This window comes from Dermacentor silvarum, chromosome 8 (assembly GCF_013339745.2).
Source record: "Dermacentor silvarum isolate Dsil-2018 chromosome 8, BIME_Dsil_1.4, whole genome shotgun sequence".
Taxonomy (NCBI): domain Eukaryota; kingdom Metazoa; phylum Arthropoda; class Arachnida; order Ixodida; family Ixodidae; genus Dermacentor; species Dermacentor silvarum.
This window is the reverse complement of record NC_051161.1, coordinates 53,437,294-53,458,996: the sequence shown is the minus strand read 5'-3', so window position 1 is coordinate 53,458,996 and position 21,703 is coordinate 53,437,294. Positions and strand designations below refer to the sequence as shown.

Here is a 21,703-nt window from a genome sequence, read left to right as displayed (position 1 = left end):
ATAAAAACCAATATCTCGAGTAAAAAACGCTTTCGTGGACCGCGCTGCAGGCCGCTGGTTTACCTAATGCAGAGCGTTATCCCCGGGGGCAAACATTGAAAAAAAAAAGGAATTACGTCGAGTTATTTAGGCGAAGAGGAAGAAGAAAAAAACGCGGCAAATCGGAATGTACGACAACTCGATAAGCCAGCGAATGTTTCCATTCCCAAGAGTGCTCTCACCGTGAAAAGCCGCTGGTGGTACACGACGAGCTCTCGAGGGTTAGCGAGCGGCGAAGCGGGAAGAGCTCAGCATATATATATAGTGTTCGCGGTGAAACGTATTTGCAAAAAGAAAACAAAAGTAAAGCGGGATGTAGTAGGGGGAACGGAAACTCGAACTAGAGCGCTCACTTAACCCTGTTATGCTCGCGTTCAGTGCATGCAAACGGCCCCGTTGTGAAACAAAAAAAAAAAGCTCCTCTTTTCAGCAGGCACAACTCACGAGGCGAACTCAGTAGCGGCCCCTACCGAAAACCAGTTCGCGTACCTGAGTCCGTAGGGGGCAGCTAATTGAGTTATGGGCGCCCGGTAGTGACACGAGGCGTTACGGCCGCGACAACGGTGCTAGTTCATGAGCGGACAGGTGTGTTCGTGCCTATGTACATGTGTGTGTGTGTGTTTCTGTAGGTGAATTCGAGCCGGTGCATGCGTATAGATCAGTTCGCCCTTACATACGAGTTGTACGACTGATTTGCCCTTTCTTCGAACCGTAACCAGACTGCGAAGAACAGTAGGAGAAAAAGAAGAATGCTTTTAGTGTTAGCGCGTTGTGTATTTGCACAGCGGAGCCGTTCGAGCTACTTTAGGTCTAGCCCGTGGCAGACATTTTGCAACAAGCGAACGCGCAAATCCTCGCTCCATCCATGCGGCTCTGTTTTCGTTCGCATTAGAGCTGTTCGCAAGCCGAGCCGTAACCTGAGTGCTGCGATGGCTCTTTCTAACCGAACAAGCCTAGGGCAGCGTGTGTGGATACGAAAAGTGGCAGGTCGGACTTGGCGTGGTGTCTGCACGCTTGTCAACCTTGTGCCTGTTCTCGTGCGGGGGCGAAACCCCGTGCGTGGTACATTAAGGCAAGCTGCCCGTGGCTTGCTTGGGCCCGTCCCTCCGCCCCTTAGGATTTAGTACGCCGCAATTCGTATTTCGTGACTTTTTTTTTTAAACTCTTGCCTGTATACCTTCATGTCGCGAACACCAGCGTTTGCGACTCCACCCCACTGCACAGTGCGAACCCTGCTTTGTTTGCAGGATATTTCACCGCCTTTCACTGTGCATCCGTGCGCTTGTGCTTACTCGCCGTATTTTACAAATAATAGCTGCACTTTCTCCGCATCGCACTCTTTGTACGGTGTCTTTCGTCACGCTGCTCCGAAGAGCCTCCCTTCCCCGCGCAGCGCGCTGAATATTGGGCACCCGTTCTGTTCTTCCAGTCATTACCCCTGTTAGGGCTAATGGCTGAGCAGGTGTAAGGCACTGCGCCGCTGGAAACACCAAACGAGCTGCTGTTGCAAGAAAATTCACTCTACCGGTCACGTTGTTCTCGAAGTAGTCGAATAGAAACGGTGTGAAAATCGTACTAAACATGTGGCAGGTGGTCTCAACACCTGAGCAATGAAGCGCAACACCACTGACTGCTGGGAATACGTGTTCAACGAAAAGGAACCCTAAAGACTTCACAAATGGCTGCCAGTGCAATTCATAAAAATGAGGTGTGAAAAAGCTGCGCAGTTAGTATTTTTTGTTCTTCTCCAACTTTCGTCGCTCACCGAATGTTTTGCAACAAACCCATTGACTCACTGGAGTGACATCGCTACTGCAGACATGTTTTCTGGCTGCACCAAACTCAGGAAATTAAAACATAAAAGAGATACATAATGCAAACCTCCACTGAGCGATAAAACGTATTAGTGGGTCTTGAAAAACTTCCACAAAGCATCAAGATAAAACAGCGAAAACAATATTTGAAGGAAACGTGCTGGACATGCTATATGTCATGACGCAGAAATTTGAAGCGCGAACCCAACCCAACCCTGAGAGATCGGAAAATACGAAAACGATCAAGCAACCATTGCGTTGTCCAGATTAACAGGCACTGATAAACTTTCTCATTAACCAATTAGTGAACACTAAGCGAAAACCTTCGAGGAGATCGTTCTAATCTAAAACGATCATATCTTTCATGATATCACAGCCACTTATCCGCTTCGCTAAACTATTTAACGTTTCTCAACGCGAGAATGATGTACAGTTGTTTATAAATGTGTGTTGATACATCATTATTGACACTTTCGCAGTACGGTAACGAACTTTCGCCTGCGAAAAAAATGCACTATACGCCAAACGTACTACAAGTTGGAGAAAAAAAAAGGCCACAATCCGATGTCGACCCCGAAATGACAAAGGCAGTGGCTTAGGTAGTAGCTTGACACAAAAATCAAATCATTTACTGGCATATTCTGGTAGATTTCCACGTTAACTCCGTCATAGAAAAACCGCGAAGGCATCGTTCGCACTGCAATCTCAGCCTGAATGGCAGCAGTTGTGCCGCCAAAACCGAAAAAAAAGAAAGCATTCAGGCTCATGCGTATGTGATGATGCGCAAATGCAAAAAAAAGGAAGGCAAAAATGTACGCAGGTGGCAGCGATGCAAAAACAAAAACCAAAAAACGAGGGGAAAAAAATACGTCGAGCGATCGTGCCGCTCGCAAAGGAGCGTAAGGAGCAGAGAGCTGCAAGCCGAAGCAGGCGAGGAGTTACGGCCAGATTCACTCACGCACCTTTTTCCATGTTCTCCCTGTTTCGGTAGGCGGGTGCTACGCGAGACAGAAAGACACGGAATTAGTCGCGGACCAGGCAAGGCTGGCTGTCTTTCTGGGTGCGTTCCCAATCATCGGCGTGTAGAAAGCAACTCTGCCGTTCGCGCTGGACACTCGCCATGTAATGTCCCATTCCAGTACAGACGTGGACGTCACAAGAGACAACTTCGCGAAATACGGCGTTAAAATCTGCGACGACGCAGGATACCTTGTCTGTCTAAGCCGGCAGACGACTTCTTTACCCGCTTCACGCATTGCGGTTAGCCCCGATAATCACAATTTTATCTATTTCTTGTTTGTTTTTTCAGGATGGCATTTTTTTTCTTTTTGCAAGAATTCGCTCTCATCGAAATTCGTTGCTCCTGTTTTTAAGCAGCACTAACATTGAGGCACTGCCCTGTTGCCTGAGTTGCACACATTTTTTTTCTTTTTTTTTTTTGCAAGTTTGACGAAAGCAATGGCACTATCTCTCTTGTAATGTATATGAATGCGGATACGGTGTCCAAGATGCTGAAGAAACGAGTCATCCTTTGAAGCCGCATGAGCGTGCAGAACTTATTGTTGCGATGTGTTCGAGAGGACATAAGATGTGTCTGCTGGAAAGTCAGAGCGATTTCAGGGGCTACCTATTACAGCAAGATGAGTACATCTTACCACCTCCAAGATCTCCATTTTCCTGTCCGCAAAAGTTATTTTTCTTCAACAATGGTTAGTTAGCCTCTTTTACATCATCTTTTTTTGTAGTTTTGAGCTTTATTATAGAAATGGGCTTCTTTGCTTGAGAGTTAAAAGGTTACTCCACCATAGAGTGGAGTGCACGAGTGCTATTCGCTGGACTTATCATTGTGTTCGAGGCCTAATCACAAGCATCAGGTATCAAACTTATTCAGTTGTGAGCGCCGCTTAATTATTAATGTCCGGTGCTTCCAATACACTAATGCATGGTATCGCTTTCGAGAAACAAGTCCGCGAGCCGTCGAACAGCAGTCATTTGTTGGCAGTCGGTTAGTATTTGTTCATTACAGGGCATCATATTCTAATGCAAATAACAATGAAACCCAACGTGAACGCCTCTTGTTTTTTTTTCCTTTTTTTTACTACTGCATGGATATATATATATATATATATAATCCATTCACAATAACTTTCTGGTTCAATTTCGTGCGAGCAATCTACGCCATTTGGCACACAGTGTCAAGTCACTGTTAAAATTTGCATAAGGAGCTGTCGGAGACGTCCAGGTAGAGAGCCTTTTACTTTTCTTTTCCTTTTTTCTTGCCCGAACGCATTGTAACGCACCTTCTCTAAACTTCCTGTATCCTAGCTGCGTGTACGCAGTTTGATACCACTCGTGGTCTATGTTCTTGCTACCATTCCACTGCCAAATACTCCAGCTCCTCGTCTGACAGCCGTAACTTGGCCTTCAAAACACGAAATAAACAACAAAAAAGAAAGGACGCGGCAGCTCCACCATCAAATTAGACGTCAGACGCGACCTTCGCCTTCCCGGCGTGCTTTCTTTCTTTCCTTTGTCATCCCTCGTTTTCGAACGCTTCATCATAGTTCTGTCACCCTTGTTACCGTCATAGGTAATTTGTCCCAAAACTAACGTTCCAGCCGACGGGGCCAATTTGCAACGAAGGCTCAAAAAAAGGAAGCTCGGAGAGCCAGGCAAGGTAACGGCTGTCGCTCGCTCTAAGCGTGCATCAAAAATTGGAAAACATAGACGGCGAGCACCTCGGGCGACAAAAAAAAAATGCCACGAAAAGGCGATGAGTAAGGAAACGAACAAACAAAACACTGGCCAGAACGCGCCCATATACAGCGCTAGGCACCATCGTCGTGTTTGTGGTAATAGCACGCTCAGTGCTTGGTGCATCGAACGAGCAGGGGACAAGAGGGCGGACGCCGTCAGCGCTCGACGAGTCACGGTTTCCCGGGCACACCGGCATAATAACGGGCGCTCGCTAATGCCTCTTCACCGCACAGCGCAGAACGCATACAGGAATGCACGCTATACAGAGCAGGCTGCAGCTCTGGGCGTTGCTGCGTGCTCAACGTGCGTGCTTCGCATTTGAGATTTCTCGTATCGCGAGTCGACCTGGGCCACGTGAAAGAAGAGTAGTTGGAAAAGTAGAGAAAAAAATAAAGAAGAGACGGCTATGACGGCATTCGGCGGGGCGATAGGACCAGTAATTTAGGCTATCCGTGACTTGCTACGCTCAAGCTACGTATATTTTTAAGCTTTCGTGTTTCTTGCCTCATTTTACCTTCTCGTTCCATTAACGATAGCCCTGTGTGCTTCAAATTTGAGTTTTTCATTTTTCCCCCTCGTTTTTAAAGATTAGGCGGAAGCCAAGATTAGCATTATAAAAGTAGGTTTCCAGTTTCTGCTCAAATGACGATGTTTAATCTAGCCGCCGTACGGCATAGGTATATGATCGTGCTCTAAGTGTTCTGAGGGCGGTCGATCGATAAGTCGCCGCGTAACCGATGAAGCGTTGTATCTTGGCTAGCAAGATAATTGTTGAACTAGAAAGACGACAGTGCCCGTTCACGCTGGCGATACTTCCGTTTTCTAGAAGCTTTATGCGACCTTCTTGGGCTGCTGGTGAATGTAGCCGTCATTGTTCACGTCTTCGCAAGAAAACAGCGCAGTTTGGCGGCATGTAAAGAATAGAGCTGTGGGAATTATACGCTATTAATACTGAATTGAGTAGACACAACGTACCGTACACGCGTCCGCCCCATCTTTGCGTAAAGGTCGTGTTACGTGCACACAACTTAATGAACTTGATAGGCACTTGCCGACATAAAGTGTGTATAAAGTGGAGAAAATGTTTATAAAGAACGATGTAATTTTGACAAAATTACAACGCTTAAGCTATTCCTTTAAGACGCTTAAGCTTTGCCTTTAAGAGGAGAACACGATAGCATCAAAGGGGCCCTTTACTGCTTCTCGTGCTTCCCGGCAACTGCAGATTGTGCAGCCGTAATCTTTACCGGGAAACGTTTACGTAGAGAACGTTATTCAGGAAACGAGGGCAAGCTTCCTGGTTCCTTTTTTAACAGCGAAGCTATTTAAGCCAGTCGTAATTTTTGGTGCGTAGCAAGACACTACCCACAAAGAAAAGAAAAGAAAGTTTCTTGCCGAGGCGGCATTCGAACACGCGTACCGCCGGTCCTAAATCGAGCGTCGTAACCACTAGGTTATAGAGCCTTTTTTTTTTCTCTCTGTTGATTTTATTCAATTCACACAGAAATACGGTGTACAATCATACCAGCCCATCAAGGGCTGAAAACGGGAACAATCGAAACTCGGGCATGTACATCAGCCCTTCTAACCTAGGAAGCCAGTCTTGTTCGGGTTCATGAAGTTTATACACTTGAACCATTCTGCTGACAGATTCGCGGAAGTAACCCCTTATTGGGGCCTCGCGTCAAGATCTGCATGACGATAGGCCGTTCTTGACAAGGCTTTCAGAACATGCATTTATGCGAACCATACGATTTCGTTCGAGCGTCGTCGTCTTCATCCACAGCTGGCGCGTTCGTACGCTCGTGCTCTGCGAGGTGAAGAGGTTTTGCGCGCTATGAGAGCGAGAGAGAGACGCATTCAAGGAGGGGGTCTCCTGGAACGCGGTGTCGGTGTTGTAAGCTACGCTATGCAACGCGCAGTGACAGCCGTAAGTCCGAGACGCGCGAAAAGAAATTATCATCATCATGAGTAATAAGATGAAAAGCTCGCGCGCACTTGCGGAAAATACTGGGCTACGATCGGACAGCGTCGCTGTTTCAAGCGTTGCGCGGCCGAATGCAAGTTTAAGCATTTTTTTTTTTGCTCCGCACAACCGGCGCCACCGCTAACGCGGATGCGCGCCGGCGAGCGCCATCTGATGGTGCTGCAAGGAACCGAGCGGCGCAACGGGCGTGAGCCGCTCTGTGATTGGTAGACATTTTTCGCTCACGGTCAACGCCGGCGACCTGCGTAACGAGCCCCTTAATACTCTCGCTTTAAAAAGGAACTCTTGGGGAACTGCATTGAACACAAAGTCATCCAGCCGTTTACTCTGTATATTACGGACAGCGTGAAAACAACTGCTATTTTCACGGCGGCTATGGATTAAGCAGTGGCCTCTTTCCAGATCATATGGAAACAAACTGCAGAGGCCGCAAAAGCAAGTGCTGCCCTTTAATGCGCAAGCTTCAGAGTAGCGCAAATGTACAAGATATCGCGCGACCGCTGTGCTTAGCGGAAACTAAATCAACATAGCCGTTTCAAGAATATGTCGGGAAGGCAGCTTTTGCACGCCCAAAAAAGGTAGGCAAAGTTAATTCTCTACAGCGAAAAAAAAAGAATCTAAGTAAAAATACCTAGAACCAACTTGGATCACAATTTGATTAACCGCAACTCCACAAGGCATCGTCATGACCGCTGTTGCTCAGGGTGCGCGCGATATTATTCGCATCTTCTTCTTATTTCTGGGGTTTTACGTGCCAAGATATTATTCGCAGTGCGGTAACAAAAATACATCGTTATAGCACATTGCAAATTTTCGAACGCTCACGTAATATAATAATGAGTTCGCAAATAAGAACAACTATAGTGACGATACCTTCAGACGCCGCGCAAAATCTGCGCAGTGCTTCCCCCTTTGTTATCGTTTTTCTTTAAATTTGCCGTAGCGGTAAATATGCCCACCGTAATCCGTTCACGGCAAGCTAACAAACTAACCATAGCTAATGAGATCCCAACGACACGAGCCTCCGCATCGCGTCGCGCCAAGCGTCCGGCCCTGCGGCCTCTCAAGCCTCAAGCACACGTCCCGAATAGAAAGAGGAAAAAAAAATACGAGTGACTATAGCTCCTGCTTCGTTACGCTGCGTGCGCCACTTGCCTGTGAAGCGGGCAACAAATCCGACGGTCTCGAGAGTGACGCGGACCAGCGAGCACAGCTTACCGCGGAAAGGCACGCTGGGAAACCGAGAGAGAGATTCAGCCTCCTCCTCGGCTGCGGTGGCAGCACGAGAAGCAACAGCAGAGCACGGCGCGGAGCCGGCAGCACCAGAATAAGAGATGCGAAGAGGGAAAGAAAAATACGAGATGGCTATATAGCTACACAGCGAAGGCCCGCCCGCCCACTCGCATACACACACACACAGCAAACATATCTTATCGCATCCAATCACCACTGAACCTGGAGAGGACCGGCGATACTCAGCCGAAGTGGTGGCATCGGTGGGCACTGGCGGAGGCATGGCGTTCCCCCACACCCCCCCTCTCTTCCGCTTCGTGAAAGAGCCAACAGCAACAGAAGCGCCGTCGTCTTACGCCACGGGAGTTCCCGAAAGCAGCCCTTGCGCGCGCCGACCACTTACGTGGCCATCGTTCCCCGAACATTGCTTCCTTCGTGCCCACCTCCTTTGCCCAACCCGATCCCTCCATCTCCTCGGCGTGCCCCCCGCCATCTTATTTTTTTCTTAACGGCCTCTTTTTCGTGCCCCATCCCACCTTTCCCCCTCCCCAATCACTTTTAGCGGCCGCGCAAGAACGAAATACGCGACACGACACAGGGAATGACGAGAAAGAAGAGCGAAATAGGAATAAGATGACATTCTGCAGCGATCAAACGGGAAAAGAAAATAGAGCAAAGAGGCGTTCATAACGGAAGCCCGCCTCCTATGGCAAAAGCACAAGGAAGAAAGAGATTACCAAAAAAGCGTCAATCGTGCGGATATCTTCGATTTCTCGGCCGAGCTTCTCTTCGGCGTCGGCTATCTATCTGCGTGTTCTACCCCTACCCCCCTCCCTTTTTTTCCACTCTCTCTCTCTCTCTCTCTCTCTGTACGTAATATTTGTGGATGTCTGTGGGTATCGCGCGAAGAACTGCACCGCTGCAGATCATCATTCAGGAACGGTGATATTTTTTTCTTCTAGTTACACCCCCCTGCTCGACTCTGATTTCAGTTATTTTATTATTATTATTATTATTCCTGTACGTCCAAATTGGGTCTCGTTCGTCTCCCGATCATTTCTCCTAAGGCTCCTGTTCCATTTAGTCCTCGACGGCGGTGGCGAGCTCACCAGGAAGTGCTGCTTCGCTTTCTATTAGCGGTAGGTAGCTTATACCGAAGACGTAGAGCGATGCAAAAAAAAAAAAAACAGAAACAAAAGGGCAAATACGAATCACCTAGAAGTTAGACCGAGCTAGAGTCTAATACGCTACGAGAAGATCAATAATGAAGAACGAAGCGTATTCATACACGCGTGCATCTTCCCAAATACTTGTATGATTATTTATTGTATAATTATTGTGTGAAACTATGCACGAGGCTATACTTAGTTGTTTGTTCTATGGCTACACCGCGTTGGACCCTCCGCTGTGCTGTGACTACCTGACGACCAAAGCGCTCCATGTCGGTGCTCGTTAGATCGCAAATCGTTAGATCGGTGTTAGTGTAACATTGCAGTGCTTCGCTTCACTGCTCCTAGATGGTGACTATCACACCCGTTACATCCGTTGCCGGAAATCAGTCGCGAAACCCGGGATAGAACACGTTCGTGTAAAAAAAAAGGTTAATATGCTTAGTAAAGGTCCTTGTAGGCGAGTAACCAAGAATGGTACTCGTAGACATGCACATCTCCGTATGAGGTGCCCTTAGAGGAAAAAAAAGAGTATATAAAGAAACAAAAGGTAGTCTAAAACACGTAAATCAACGTGTTTCCCAACCACTCGGAATGTCTAGCTATTACGTGCATACAAACGGAAAGATCGACGGAGTAGTCAATTGTGTATCTAGGTGAACTCTAGAGACTCCCCGCCTCAACTTTTGTTACAACAATGTGAGCCAACCCCCCCCCCCCCCTCTCCTTCGACCCACCGAGGTGATTTCCCCGCGTGCTGCTACATCGCTAGCTCACCGCGGGACCATTATCCCTACACATTAAAATCCTCACCTCTTTCCGAAGCAGGATAGCGGCGACGGGGCGTAAACGTCGCTAAATAGAAGCCCTCCAAAAAAATATGACATTAACGGCGCCCGATAATCCCGCCCAGTCTCGAAACACAAATGACCCCCCCACCCTTTCCTTTCCTGCCGACGTGGAGGCGGCGAGCGGGGTTGGCGGTTTCCGCACGCGCAGTCGAACAGGTTCATTGTTTTTTCGCAGGATGCGCCGTCCCCGAAATGCCGAGGAGCGAGGACTACTTCCATTAACCTCGTTCGTCCCGAGTCGATATACGGCGACGCGCCGATTCATTGTTCCGCTTGGGACAAAAGCGGGGCAAATAAAAAATAACACGAGACAATTCTCGGTTTCTCTCTGCTGTTCAATCGAAGCTCGCTTCTTCCGTTCCTTCGCCACGAAGGCGACGCGTGAACTGCGCTCCGCGCCGAAGGGAAATCAATCGGCGCCAGCACCCGTATGTAAACAAGTGCGTCTCTTTCGTTCTTCGCGCGCGAAATTTTTACAAAAGGCGGTATTGCTTAAACGTCGCGACAACTTTTGTAACTGTGCTGGAGGAGGAAGAAGAGAGGATTCGGGTACGGAGGGTCGCCACAGAGCGAGCCCGAACAATGGGTCGACGGAAGAAGATGCTTAGCTCACGACGACCTGGTGGTGAGAGGCCTCAAAGGAAGAAAAAAAAAGCTCGCAGCTCACGAACAAAGGCGCACTCTGTGGCGCGAAAACCTCAGTTTGGGTTTCCTTTATTGCGCGTGGTTTTTTTTTTTAATATAGCAAGTGTAAGTTAACCCCAGATGAACGATTTATCGAAGTATGTCGCAAAGTCACTTGTTGCTCGAACTTTTGAGCAACAAATGGAGACAAAGGACCTTAGATGAATGAGCTCTCCGTTGCAGCATCGTTTTCACTATGATGATTATCTTAGATATTTTTGTTTACTTTTTGTAGCATTATTATTTCATTTCTTTCTTTCTGCCTGTGCAAAATACAGAAATGGAGTAGTCGAGGTGCTTCCTACGTCACTCGCTCGCCAGAAACCGATTTACAACAAAATGATGGAACGGGCCTAGAATCGAGAGAAAGCATCACCAATATGCATAACCTCAGTTTATGTGAGCCTTCACGCGGCTTATATATATATATATATATATATATATATATATATATATATATATATATATATATATATGGTGGCGAGTGCAGCCTGTGGTCATCGATAGCGATTGACGTGGCAGAGCTAACCGGCCTTCATCTAGCCTTGTTGGATAATCTAGTTTTGATAGCGACGGTCTGAATGTCTGCCACATGCGTAGTTCAATCCAAATAGGACAGAGCTTAACAGGAAGATGGAGGCTTGAGGTTCTTATCAATGATCGAACAAGGCATGTCTCAGACAGGACCTATAGTTTCGATAAGGGGACGTGTCTATAACAAGGCGATGTCGTCCATCGCGTAAGTGATAACGACCAATATTATACATACACAGATACTTTAAATAATCTTCCTCATAGCCTGATTGATGTGTTTCATTTCTTTCTCGAATGAATCGTAATTAGTGGCATTCAACAACGAGTCTTATCCAGCACTGTAAAGCGTACTTTGCCGCTATAAGCCATGTGAGGAGGTGGAGCCTCACTTCACTAGCCATCAAAACTGATCAATTCGCTGATTTAAATAAAATAAACAATAGAGGTAAAGTTAAGTACCATACTGCATTTAGGCCACTGATAGGCAAGATTGCGATGCCGAAGCCTCATAGTACAGCCATTGCGTATTAAAGAACACATTCAGAGGAAACTCTTTGAGAGCCATCCGAATCTGGTTTAGCAGGCACCAACCCGTGCCTTCTGACTTTTATATAAATGCTGCGTTTACTTCGGATAATAAGCGCAGGCAAGCTAACGTTATTCTTGCTGGCACAAACCAATTTGCTTTGAGTGGTCTTCCGTAGTTTTTTCGTAAGACATCCGAAGCTTATAACAAGGGCATGGGCGGTCTCCGTACCTTCGCTTTCACAGCTGAAAAATTTCACCGCTGAAAATTATCCGAGTGAATGTCTTAGCCCGTGTGAATGTCTTTGTCCCAAACAAGGAAACAAAGTACAATAAGGTTATATTTGATCGCACAAAGTGTCGAATACAGAACGAAAAAAAAAACAAGAAAAAAAAACGCGAAAGCTCTGCGCGAAGTGAACCCCCTCGCAGTTCGCAAAGAGAGACAAATGACGCAATTGTCGCAACGTGACTGCTAACAAGATAAACAGTTATCAGCCGGAGAACACGTCGAGGACGCCCTAGCCTTTCCATCTTTGTAATCTGCCTCGCATTAAACGAGAAGCTCTCAACGATTAATATGCGACAAGTACAAAATACGAGCGAAAGTGCAAACAATCGAGTGTGAGGCATAAACGCCCTGCGACACGCGTGAGAAGAAACAAGATTGCAATATAAACGAGCCGAAAAAAAAAACATCTCGTACCGCACTCAGCTTCGCTGTTGCACGCAATGACGGTAAATAATATAGAATGCAGAGCAAACAGTGCTCAGTGAGAAATTTAAAAAAAATGGGAAGAAGTTGCACATCGTAATTTATGGCTAGGACACACGGGCTGCGAACACGAGGAAGAATCGATCGCTTATAAAACAACAAGGGGTTTTATTTGTGCCTTTATACGCATCTTTTTTTTCCCCTTTCCTTTAAGGAACAGTGCCGAACATGCAGGGCGTTGTTTCAGGAGAATGCAAATAAAACAAACACAGTCAAGCACGACATCTTCCAATAAATCTAAGCAATGAAAAAAAAAGAAAGAGCCATCTTTATTATTTTCTTTTTACACTGCAAATGAGACTGATACTCAGTGAGAACAACTTCGCATCTTGTGACACGAGAGGAAAGTAACGAAGAACGAAGGTAATCGAGATGTGTTCAAAATGAAGATCAGTATCGGGAAAGGGCGTCATCAATCTACATCGAGGCGTGGCTTTCAAGCACAAACAAAAGATCGCTGATAACTGGGCCGCTATTTGGCTGATCGATAAAGTTAAATCACCGCTGAAAATTAATGGAACATGCCATTTTGCTTCCCGCCAAAGTATGGTAACACAATAATATACTGCACGAAACGGCAGTGAACACACTCCATCGTTTCATATCGATGTTTACACCAAATGCACAGAGAGCTCGTGAGATGAAGCGATCGTTGTATTCGTACTTTACGAACCGTATGCTTTAGGTGACGTGTAACAGTGAGTGTGCCATTGCAGTCGTAGTGGGAGGTTTCGGGGAGCGGCCATCGAGCACAAAAAAATCGAAATTCTGAAAGTAGCAGCTAAATTTCTAATACCGCACAACCTCCAGCAAGCCTGGCATTTCTTCCACGAAACGCCGTGACGAAGAAGACAAAAAACAAAAACGCGGCAGTCGCAATAAATCTAATCTAATGTAATTCGTTAATGCAGATATCGACCCCTGATTGCGTCCGCTGAATTTGAGACAACAATCACCATTTGTTTCAGTTTTTTTCATCTGACTTGTTATTCGTCTAGCAACATCACGACATCTCTGTCGCCCTCCCTTTAACCGCCAATTTAGTGTTTTTTTTTTTTTTTTTTTTTGCACTGGTATGGACGCTCGTTAGGCAAATGGCTTCGAGTAATTTGCAGGCGGCCGAAACCGCGAGAGGGAGCCAGGGAACACGTGAACAGTTTTTTTTTCCTACGAGTTCTCGTTGTAGCCAACAAACGCATAAATTTGTTCGCTAACGCGCGTTAATTGAGCACGAACACTCTGTAAGCCACGACCAGAACAACATCCTCAACTTTTCCTCCAGATTCACCCGCCTTCGATCAACTCTCTTTTTCTTCACCTCCGCTCTCTCTCTCTCTCTCTATATATATATATATATATATATATATATATATATATATATATATTTACTTCGATTCCATCGCGCGAAACATGGTCTGCCCGGCCAGAGCATGGGGCATTACTTATTGCTGGAAGGCCAGGTGCCAATCGTTCATTAGCGAGCTCCACGGTTGCACCCTTATCATCAATCATGCCCAGAATAATCGCGGCGCCTACTTGTATATATGATCAGTGCGTGCCGCGACCACACCTTTCCAATAGGCTGAGCCCCCCCCCCCCCCCCCCCCCATATCAGGTATTATATATTTTCTCGAACAGAGAGCACCGTTATTATGTTAGTTCAGGCAGTGTTTTTCAGGCTGTTTGGTGGCATTTGCCACCATACCGAGTTCTAACGTAGCTCTCATATCATCATCATCCCCATCATCATCAGAGTACCGAATTCTCCAGTAGATAACGCAGACAGTTGGGCAATAGTATGAAGCTTGACGTTTTATTGAATATTTCCGTAACCTATCAGAGCAGACGGAACCAACAAGAGCAGACAAAACAAACAAACCAAACTAGTCTTGAATTGCCACGTTAGATATCCCTTTCAGACGCCAATTAGTTGTGTTGATTGAACACTTACTTTCACCGCATTTCTTACATCTTCAGACTCATAAAATGCTTACAGCTGCACAATAGATTAAGAGTTTTCAGTTCTTTAGTGAGTTGTGTCAAGATTACAGAATGTGCACACCATGCAAACAACTCATTGCATGTACATCTGATATGCGAACATCGACTATTTCATGTCTACCAGGCTTGAAAAGCACCTATCGAGCCACTCGAAAATTATGACTGGCGCAATACACTGTGAAAAACAATGAAGCAAGTGAACTCGCTACATACAACGACATATTTGCGCCAAGCAAATTACCCTCATGTTCGTTTTGCTAAAACAATTCGCCTGTGCAAGTCAAACTTGCAGCACTACTTCAATGAGAAGTGTTTCAAGGTGTACAGGACACATTTTAAATACCCTTACTTTAATCAATGCTTTTGCTCTTGATGCACTATCTTGGTGTACACAACTGTGGACATAGCGTCTGAAGGGAATATGCACGTGACCATTGAGCGAATACACGCCGCGGTAACTTAGCGGGTGTGGCTTTGCTGTTGCTAAGAGCGAGGTCGCGGGTGTGATTCCCAGCCACGGTGGCCGCATCTCGTTGTAGGCGAAATGAATGAACGCTCATGTGCTTAAATTTGAGTGCACGTTAAAGAACCCCAGCTGGTCATAATCAAAAGCGCTATTTCTTGGGCGAACTTGAATTGCATACTGATATGGGTTGCGCTTTGAAATACAAGGACACAGTAAGGCACATAGTAAGGCGCTCCCGTTTGGTTATCTGTGTGCATTACTGCGTCCTTGTCTTCTAAAAGCGCAAGCCTTACCAGTAAGGTCCTAATTAAGCTGAAGTCCCCACTACGGCGTGCCCCATAACGAAATTGGGATTTTGGCACGTAAAACCTCAGAAATTAATTCCTTTGCGCGAACAAAGAAATTAGGATCAGCCTGTCAAGAGACAAGAGACATAATCACCAAGGAATGAGCCCTGACGCACGACACAAGTTTCTCTGTCGTTGTTGTTGTGTCGTTGTGCTAGATTACGTCCTTTAACAAGCCCGAACTATAGCTCAACATGTCCTCGTGTACTTACCATGACCATGCCATTTGCTATTTGTTTTCCGAGCATTGCACGTAGTAAGCACCGGTTGAAAGCGACAATTTCTCATTCGTCTATACTTACCAACGTAATATAAGATGTTCTTATTACCTAATACGCGACATTTAAAAAGAAGCATCTGTTATACTGGTCACAGTTGCTTTTCCATTTCATCTTCTTCTTCTTCTCGCATGCTTGCTTGCTTGATTGTTTACTTGCTCTTATGATTATAGCAACCGAGCAGATAAAAAAAATGTGAAACAAAAAGAAGCGAAAGCGTCGCTAAAAAATTGAGCTCCAATCCACGCTGTGAAGGTCGTTGGCCAGCGAAGCTGTGGTATCACCTGATCCGGTAGGCCAATGTGACGTAGCCTTGAACGATTGAGCAATTCACAGCGTGATATGATTGACAGCTGCATCCTAGCCTAGCCTGAGCCCGACGCCGTTGTGCATAATGACGTTGCTATTCCCGTCACCGCTCAACGTGCTCACGCTGCTCTTCGGGAGTCCTAACTATATGCGCGGCTTTCCCATAGCGCTATCACAACACAAACGAAATAAGTTGCAAGGAGAGTGCTTCTTTTACATATGAAAGTGTGGTGACGTCGCCCCCAGCTTCGTATGCTACAGTTGACGCTTCTAGCAACTGCAGTTTATGCAACCGTATTCTTTACAGGGAAACGCATGCGGCGAACGCTACGTACTTGGCATTGTTCGAACGCGCCTTATTTTCTATCACGTGGTTTTGATACTTGTTTTGCACTTTTCTTTATTGGAACGAATGCTGGTGTATGTGTCTTGCATGCGCAATTCCAATGGAGTTGGCCACTTTTCGCTTCAATTCGTTGAACGGTTTTCTGTCGACTGTTCTGCCCACGTAGACGAAGAAATCCCGGGATCCGAGTCATATACGGCTTCGCTGTAGAACTCAGCGCGTGAAATAAGTGATAGTACAACATACGGTTACCTAAATTAATGCGCAGTTATCAAGTGGTCTCGCAATTAAGAGTGACGGTAAATGATGCATTGTCAATTTCCGGGAAAAGCAAACGGTTACATCGTGTTTAAACGAGTGTGCCGGAGTCCTTCATACATGTAGGATGTTTTGCCATTGAGTCACAATAATCAGGTCGGATTCCTGAGCGACATCGCGACACCCAGCTCTAGCTGTGCGCTAATTCGAGATTTATGATCGTGTGCTTTGGAAAAAAAGAAGAAATCACGCTTTCGAAATTGACGCGTTGGCAATTGAGCGGTTTTCTGCGCCAAGCAGCAAAAATGCGCTGATAAAAAAAATTGAAGAAAAAAAAACGATAACAGAAGAGAATAAGATAAAAACAGCCGTTCCTGTAGTCACTGCTACGACTACAGGAGCGAGCAAACCTTGACAGCAATAGCAAATCTTTCGCAGACTCGCAAGAGTTTCTAGACCGAAGCAAACAAAACTGCGCATCGGGTTGTTTGTGCCGAACGATTCCGGCGCGTCGCTCGCAAGGTATAGGAGAAAACAAAAGACGCGGAGGATACACACGGGGTAGGTAGGGGGGGGGGGGGGGGGGTATAGGATCTCTTAACAAACCTGATAACGCTGACCTGTCAACAAGCACACACTCGAACGACGTTCGAAACCGACACGGAAAAGAACTAAGCTTGATCCCTCGAGACCGGCAATCTGTCGAAGGCAAAACAGAAACAAGATGGCAATAAATGTAGCTGTCAAAAGGGGTCGCGACAATGCAGCGAGAACATAACAAGACTCGATGCTCGCTTTGCTGCCGTCACTCGAGTTGAGAGGACAACGACAACCAGCGAGTGACGACGAAACCTTATATTTCGCGATGAAGAAAAAAAGAATTACAGCGTGAAATTTAAAAAACAAGAAAAAAGAAAGAAAAGAAAAGAAACGTAGCGTCCCAGATTGTTAGGCTTCGTTTCAATCTTTCGGCGATGCGGCGCAGCTTGGCCTAGAAAAAAGACACGTTCGACCCCTTATGGCCGCCTGTTAGGAAGCGCAGAGAGATGGGGAGGAGTGGAGGAGGGGAGCCTAGACGAGAAAAAAATTCTTCGAGTTCTTCCCTTTTTTTCTTCTTTTTTTAACTTCCATGAAATGGAAGTCCACTGTTGATAGGAAGCGGCGCTGATCCTTGTTTTCGTGATTCCGCTTCTCCCGTGCCTCATTCTTCGCTATTTTGTCCTCGGCGCAGTCGAGAGTCCTGCAGCGCGATTCCTCTTTCATGTTTGTGTGCTTGCTTGCTTGTTTGTTTGTTGAGTTCTTTTAAGAAGGCGCAACGGTCGTCGCCTAGCAACGAGGAGTGCATCGGAGGAGTGTTAGAGAGAGAGAGAGAGAACAAGAAAGAAAGAGAACTGGATATGAAAGAAGGAGTGAAAGAAAGAAGGCAGAGAGAAACAAAATTAAGAGAGGATGGAGAAATGTGGCATGGAAATAAATAAATAAACATAAAATACACAAAGAAAGAAGGACAGAAACAAGGAAACAAGCCAGAGAGAGAGAGAGAGACAACAAATTAATGAATGAAGAAAAGGAGGGGGGATGAAGAGTGTGACGGAACCGAATGAAATAAGGAATTAAGTAAGGAATAAAGGAAGGAAACAATATGGGATGAAATGATAAGTGGAAAAAATGAAAGAAACCAAGAATAAGGACAAATACGAATCAGCAAATAAAATCAAATTAAATTGAACAATGGCGGGAAGAATGGCGGAAGAATGAAACAGAAATAAGATAAAAGAAAAAAAAGGAACGAAGGAAGGAAGGAAGGGAAAGGTTCAAAAGAGCAAAGAAAGGAAGATCGAAGCAAGAAAGGATGGAAGGAAGGAAAAGATGGATCAAGCATTTATAGCTCGACAGAAAAGTAGCAAACGAAAAAGAAACAGGGTTAAAAAACAAGGAAAGAAGAAAGGAACTGAGGAATCTCAAAAAATAAACTACGAAAAAAGAAAAGCAAGGGCCAATTTGGAATACCGAGCGAAGACTATGGTATTGGAAAAAAACAGCGTTGTACAGGAACAGAGAAACCATTCCAGCCGCAGCTACAAGTGATACACGGGAAGATACCGGGGAGCGACTTGAAGAGGAGGGACGCGACAGGATGACGAAAAAAAAAGCGAGAGAACGCGGAAGAATAGGTGCACGCTGCTTTCTTCACCCTGTCGCTGATAACAAGCAGTTGCAACGTCAGAGCAGGCATAATTCGACGCGTGCAGCATGAAGTGTTCGACGCTATGCCAACTGAAAAAAAAAGAAGAAGAAAGAATCATTAAAAAATAACAAGCGCGCTGTCTTCACTAATCGCTGAAACGTGAAAGAGGCTTTGAAAACAATGAGCACTTCATCGGCTCGTACGCAACAACGTTTAAAAGATTTTTGTTTATCGCGGTTTAGCGAGAAGTGATCTCTCGTTTGGGAAATATACTTCATTTTTCTTCGCAGACAGCGCGTGTTTTAAAATTGCTTCATCGGATGTGCTTTGTTTCCAAAAAGATAAAAGAAATACGTGAGATAGTTGCTACGCGGCTGGTTTACAAGTGACGATGTTTTAAATCCTAATACAACACCGCTCGTGTTAGATGCGCAGCACTAAGAGGCTTCCGAAATATTTCTGAATGTCTGGAATTCTTTCACGCTTCGCCCAGTAGACTGTCGATGATGACGATGATGATGAAGTGAAAGGGAAATCATCAGACCCCGTCGTCATGGCATCACATTCCATTCATAATGAATTGGTCTTTGTAAACACAAACACGACATAAACCAAACACGACTGCACAAGCGGCTCTTGCGTTTTTCTTTCCGTTGCTATCGTGTCCGTGTTTTCTACGCACCCTTTGAAGCCACAAGTTCTTGCCATGTTGCTCAGCTTTCAGTCTCTCCGAGCTTCTATGACACCACAAAAGACATTTGTACGAAGGCGCACCTAAGCGGGCGAGCCTCATAAATTCTCTACCAGCTCGGAATTCCAACAAAATAAAATTATCCATTTCCCCGCGTCACTCAATTTCCTCTTTCAGGATTCTAGCCCTGAAGCCAAGCACCCACAATCAACCCTTTCGTCATGAGCCGGAAAGGTCAGTCCAGTATGGTAAAGCGAAAAAAAAAGCGAATTCTCTTTAAAAAATCAATTTTCTTTTTTTTCGCACGTCACCCCAACCACTCCCTAAAGATGAGAAATTCCACTTGCATTCGTAGCCTATAACGCGACGTTCTGCCAGCTAATCACCGGAAAGGTCACGCTTGCATGCTAAACAAAAAAAATTTTGCATCAAAATGACAAAATCCCTTTTTCATCCCTCTTCAGCCCAATTATTTCCTCAAAGAAGGAATTTTTTTTCCTCCTGCGGAAAGCCCCGGCGCACGACTACCGCAACCAACAACCCTCTCGTCGATCGCCCGTCGGAAAGGTCATCCTTACACGCCAGCCTTCATTACGCTGCAGCTCCCGCAGAATACCGCAGTCAGTTCCCGTTTATCCGCTTCGCTCCACTCCCGACTCACCCGTTCCAGCCTCCCCGTGGCTTCGTTTTGCTCCCGCGCTTTTCCCTTTTCCCCCTTTCCCTTATCCCTTTCCGCCGCGCACTCCCATCTCTCATTGATCCCTGAGGACGGCGCCACAGGGAAAAGCCGTCCCATAGCCTTTCCCTTGTCAAGTGCTGCCACCCGTCGGAGGTTAGCCAAACTAGCGGTCGTTTAGCGCTTCTCTTTTGTCGGGCACCGCGGCGCTTTCGATCGAAGCCTCCGCGATCAGCTCCGGCAGGGCACGCTGCTGGCGCCCATCGCTGAGGCCACGTTTCGATCAGTTTCGTTCGACACTTGTGCGAAAGAGCGCGCATTCGGGAAAACGCATCAAATGGCGCATAGCCATCGCGAGATCGCGTGATTGTTTTTGTCTTATTTTGCCCCCTTTTGTGTTTGTTTGATTACCACTCTTTTCATCTACTTGTACTACGTCGATCGCAACACACATTTCTTTATTTGGTTTCTTTTTTTTTTCTTTCTTTCGAACGTTGCTAGCCTTGGTTTATGGTTCATTTATGTTGTTCTATGCATGATGTAAAGTGGTATGTTACTCTTAAATAGGTATATATATATGGCCTGTCCCACTGCCCCGTGATGTCACTAACGTTGCTGTTTTTTCCGACGTGCTTATAGTGCCGGAACCCATGATCAATTGTTTCACTGATGTAAATATAATACAGTGTCTGTGAGCACTCTTCACAACTATCCTCTTTTTCCATCTCTACATATCTCTATTGGGCGCGTCATCTTCCTCTTTGGAAGGTTCTATAGCAAAAAAAAGCTGCCTCTCAAGTGGAGGTGGAAGTGCCTCAACTTGCCTCTGTGTGCACCACGGGTTTGTATGCTGAGGCTCCGGGGCGATAGATTATACATTTCATTGCAGGCACCTCTTTACAACCTGACGTTGAGCTGCGCCTCCATTGCTACATCCAATAGAGGAATACTTATACAAGTCACAACCATATGAAGCCAAAAGACAAGTAAGGCAAGTCGTGCTGCTAAAGTTTATGTAGTACATGATCCCTGCAGCTGAAATGATGTTCCACATCAGCCGCCATGGTCGCGAGCTCCGCTGGATAAAGCTCTCATGGCCACGTTTAACACCGGCTTGCAAATATCAAAGAAGGTGGAAGGAGTCACAGTCGGTCCACGCAACTCAAATAGGAGAGCATGGCGCGCGTCAGGCGAAGGTTGTGGGTTCCGCTATACTACCGGTGGCAAGCTGTCTTTTTCCTTTCATTTTGCCTTTTGCCTTCATTACAAACATGAAGCTTACCGCAAAATTAACTGTCATTCATAATCATTTCTATTTTTCAAGAACAAAAAGAAATCAACTGCTATTATCTCATATGCCGTTCTTGGCATCATTATCCGTTCGCTTCGTATAGATCTTACGAACAATTGAACGACTCTGTTCTTCCTCATTCTTCTCGTTTGTGCAAGGCAAGGTTGATGAAAACCCTGCAGCTGTCAGCACATTCTGGGCCCCGAAAAACAATCTGCGCATTCTCTGAATTCGTCGTATACCACAGCGGGAAACGACTATTCCGTGCTGTGCCGTACACGCTCGACATATCCTTTCGACGAAGCGCGGGTTTGTCCTCGGTGATCAGTTATATATATATATATATATATATATATATATATATATATATATATATATATATATATATATACACCTGCTAGCGCCACCCGCTTCGCAACGCGGCTCCATAGTAGCATACAGACAGCTCCGAAAACAAGAGCAGCGCACCGGCCTCGCTAGACAA

At 45.9% G+C, this 21,703-nt stretch overlaps 1 protein-coding gene across 2 annotated transcripts in view; it reads right to left on the bottom strand.

The window, feature by feature from the left end:
• LOC119461251 (protein still life, isoform SIF type 1) overlaps nt 1-21,703 on the bottom strand; it is a 217,655-nt gene that overhangs the window by 108,426 nt on the left and 87,526 nt on the right. For both annotated transcript variants that reach the window (XM_049672149.1, XM_049672148.1), the window contains one exon: nt 2,816-2,851. In XM_049672149.1, coding sequence (XP_049528106.1) covers nt 2,816-2,851 — 36 coding nt within the window. The remainder of the gene's footprint in view (nt 1-2,815; nt 2,852-21,703) is intronic.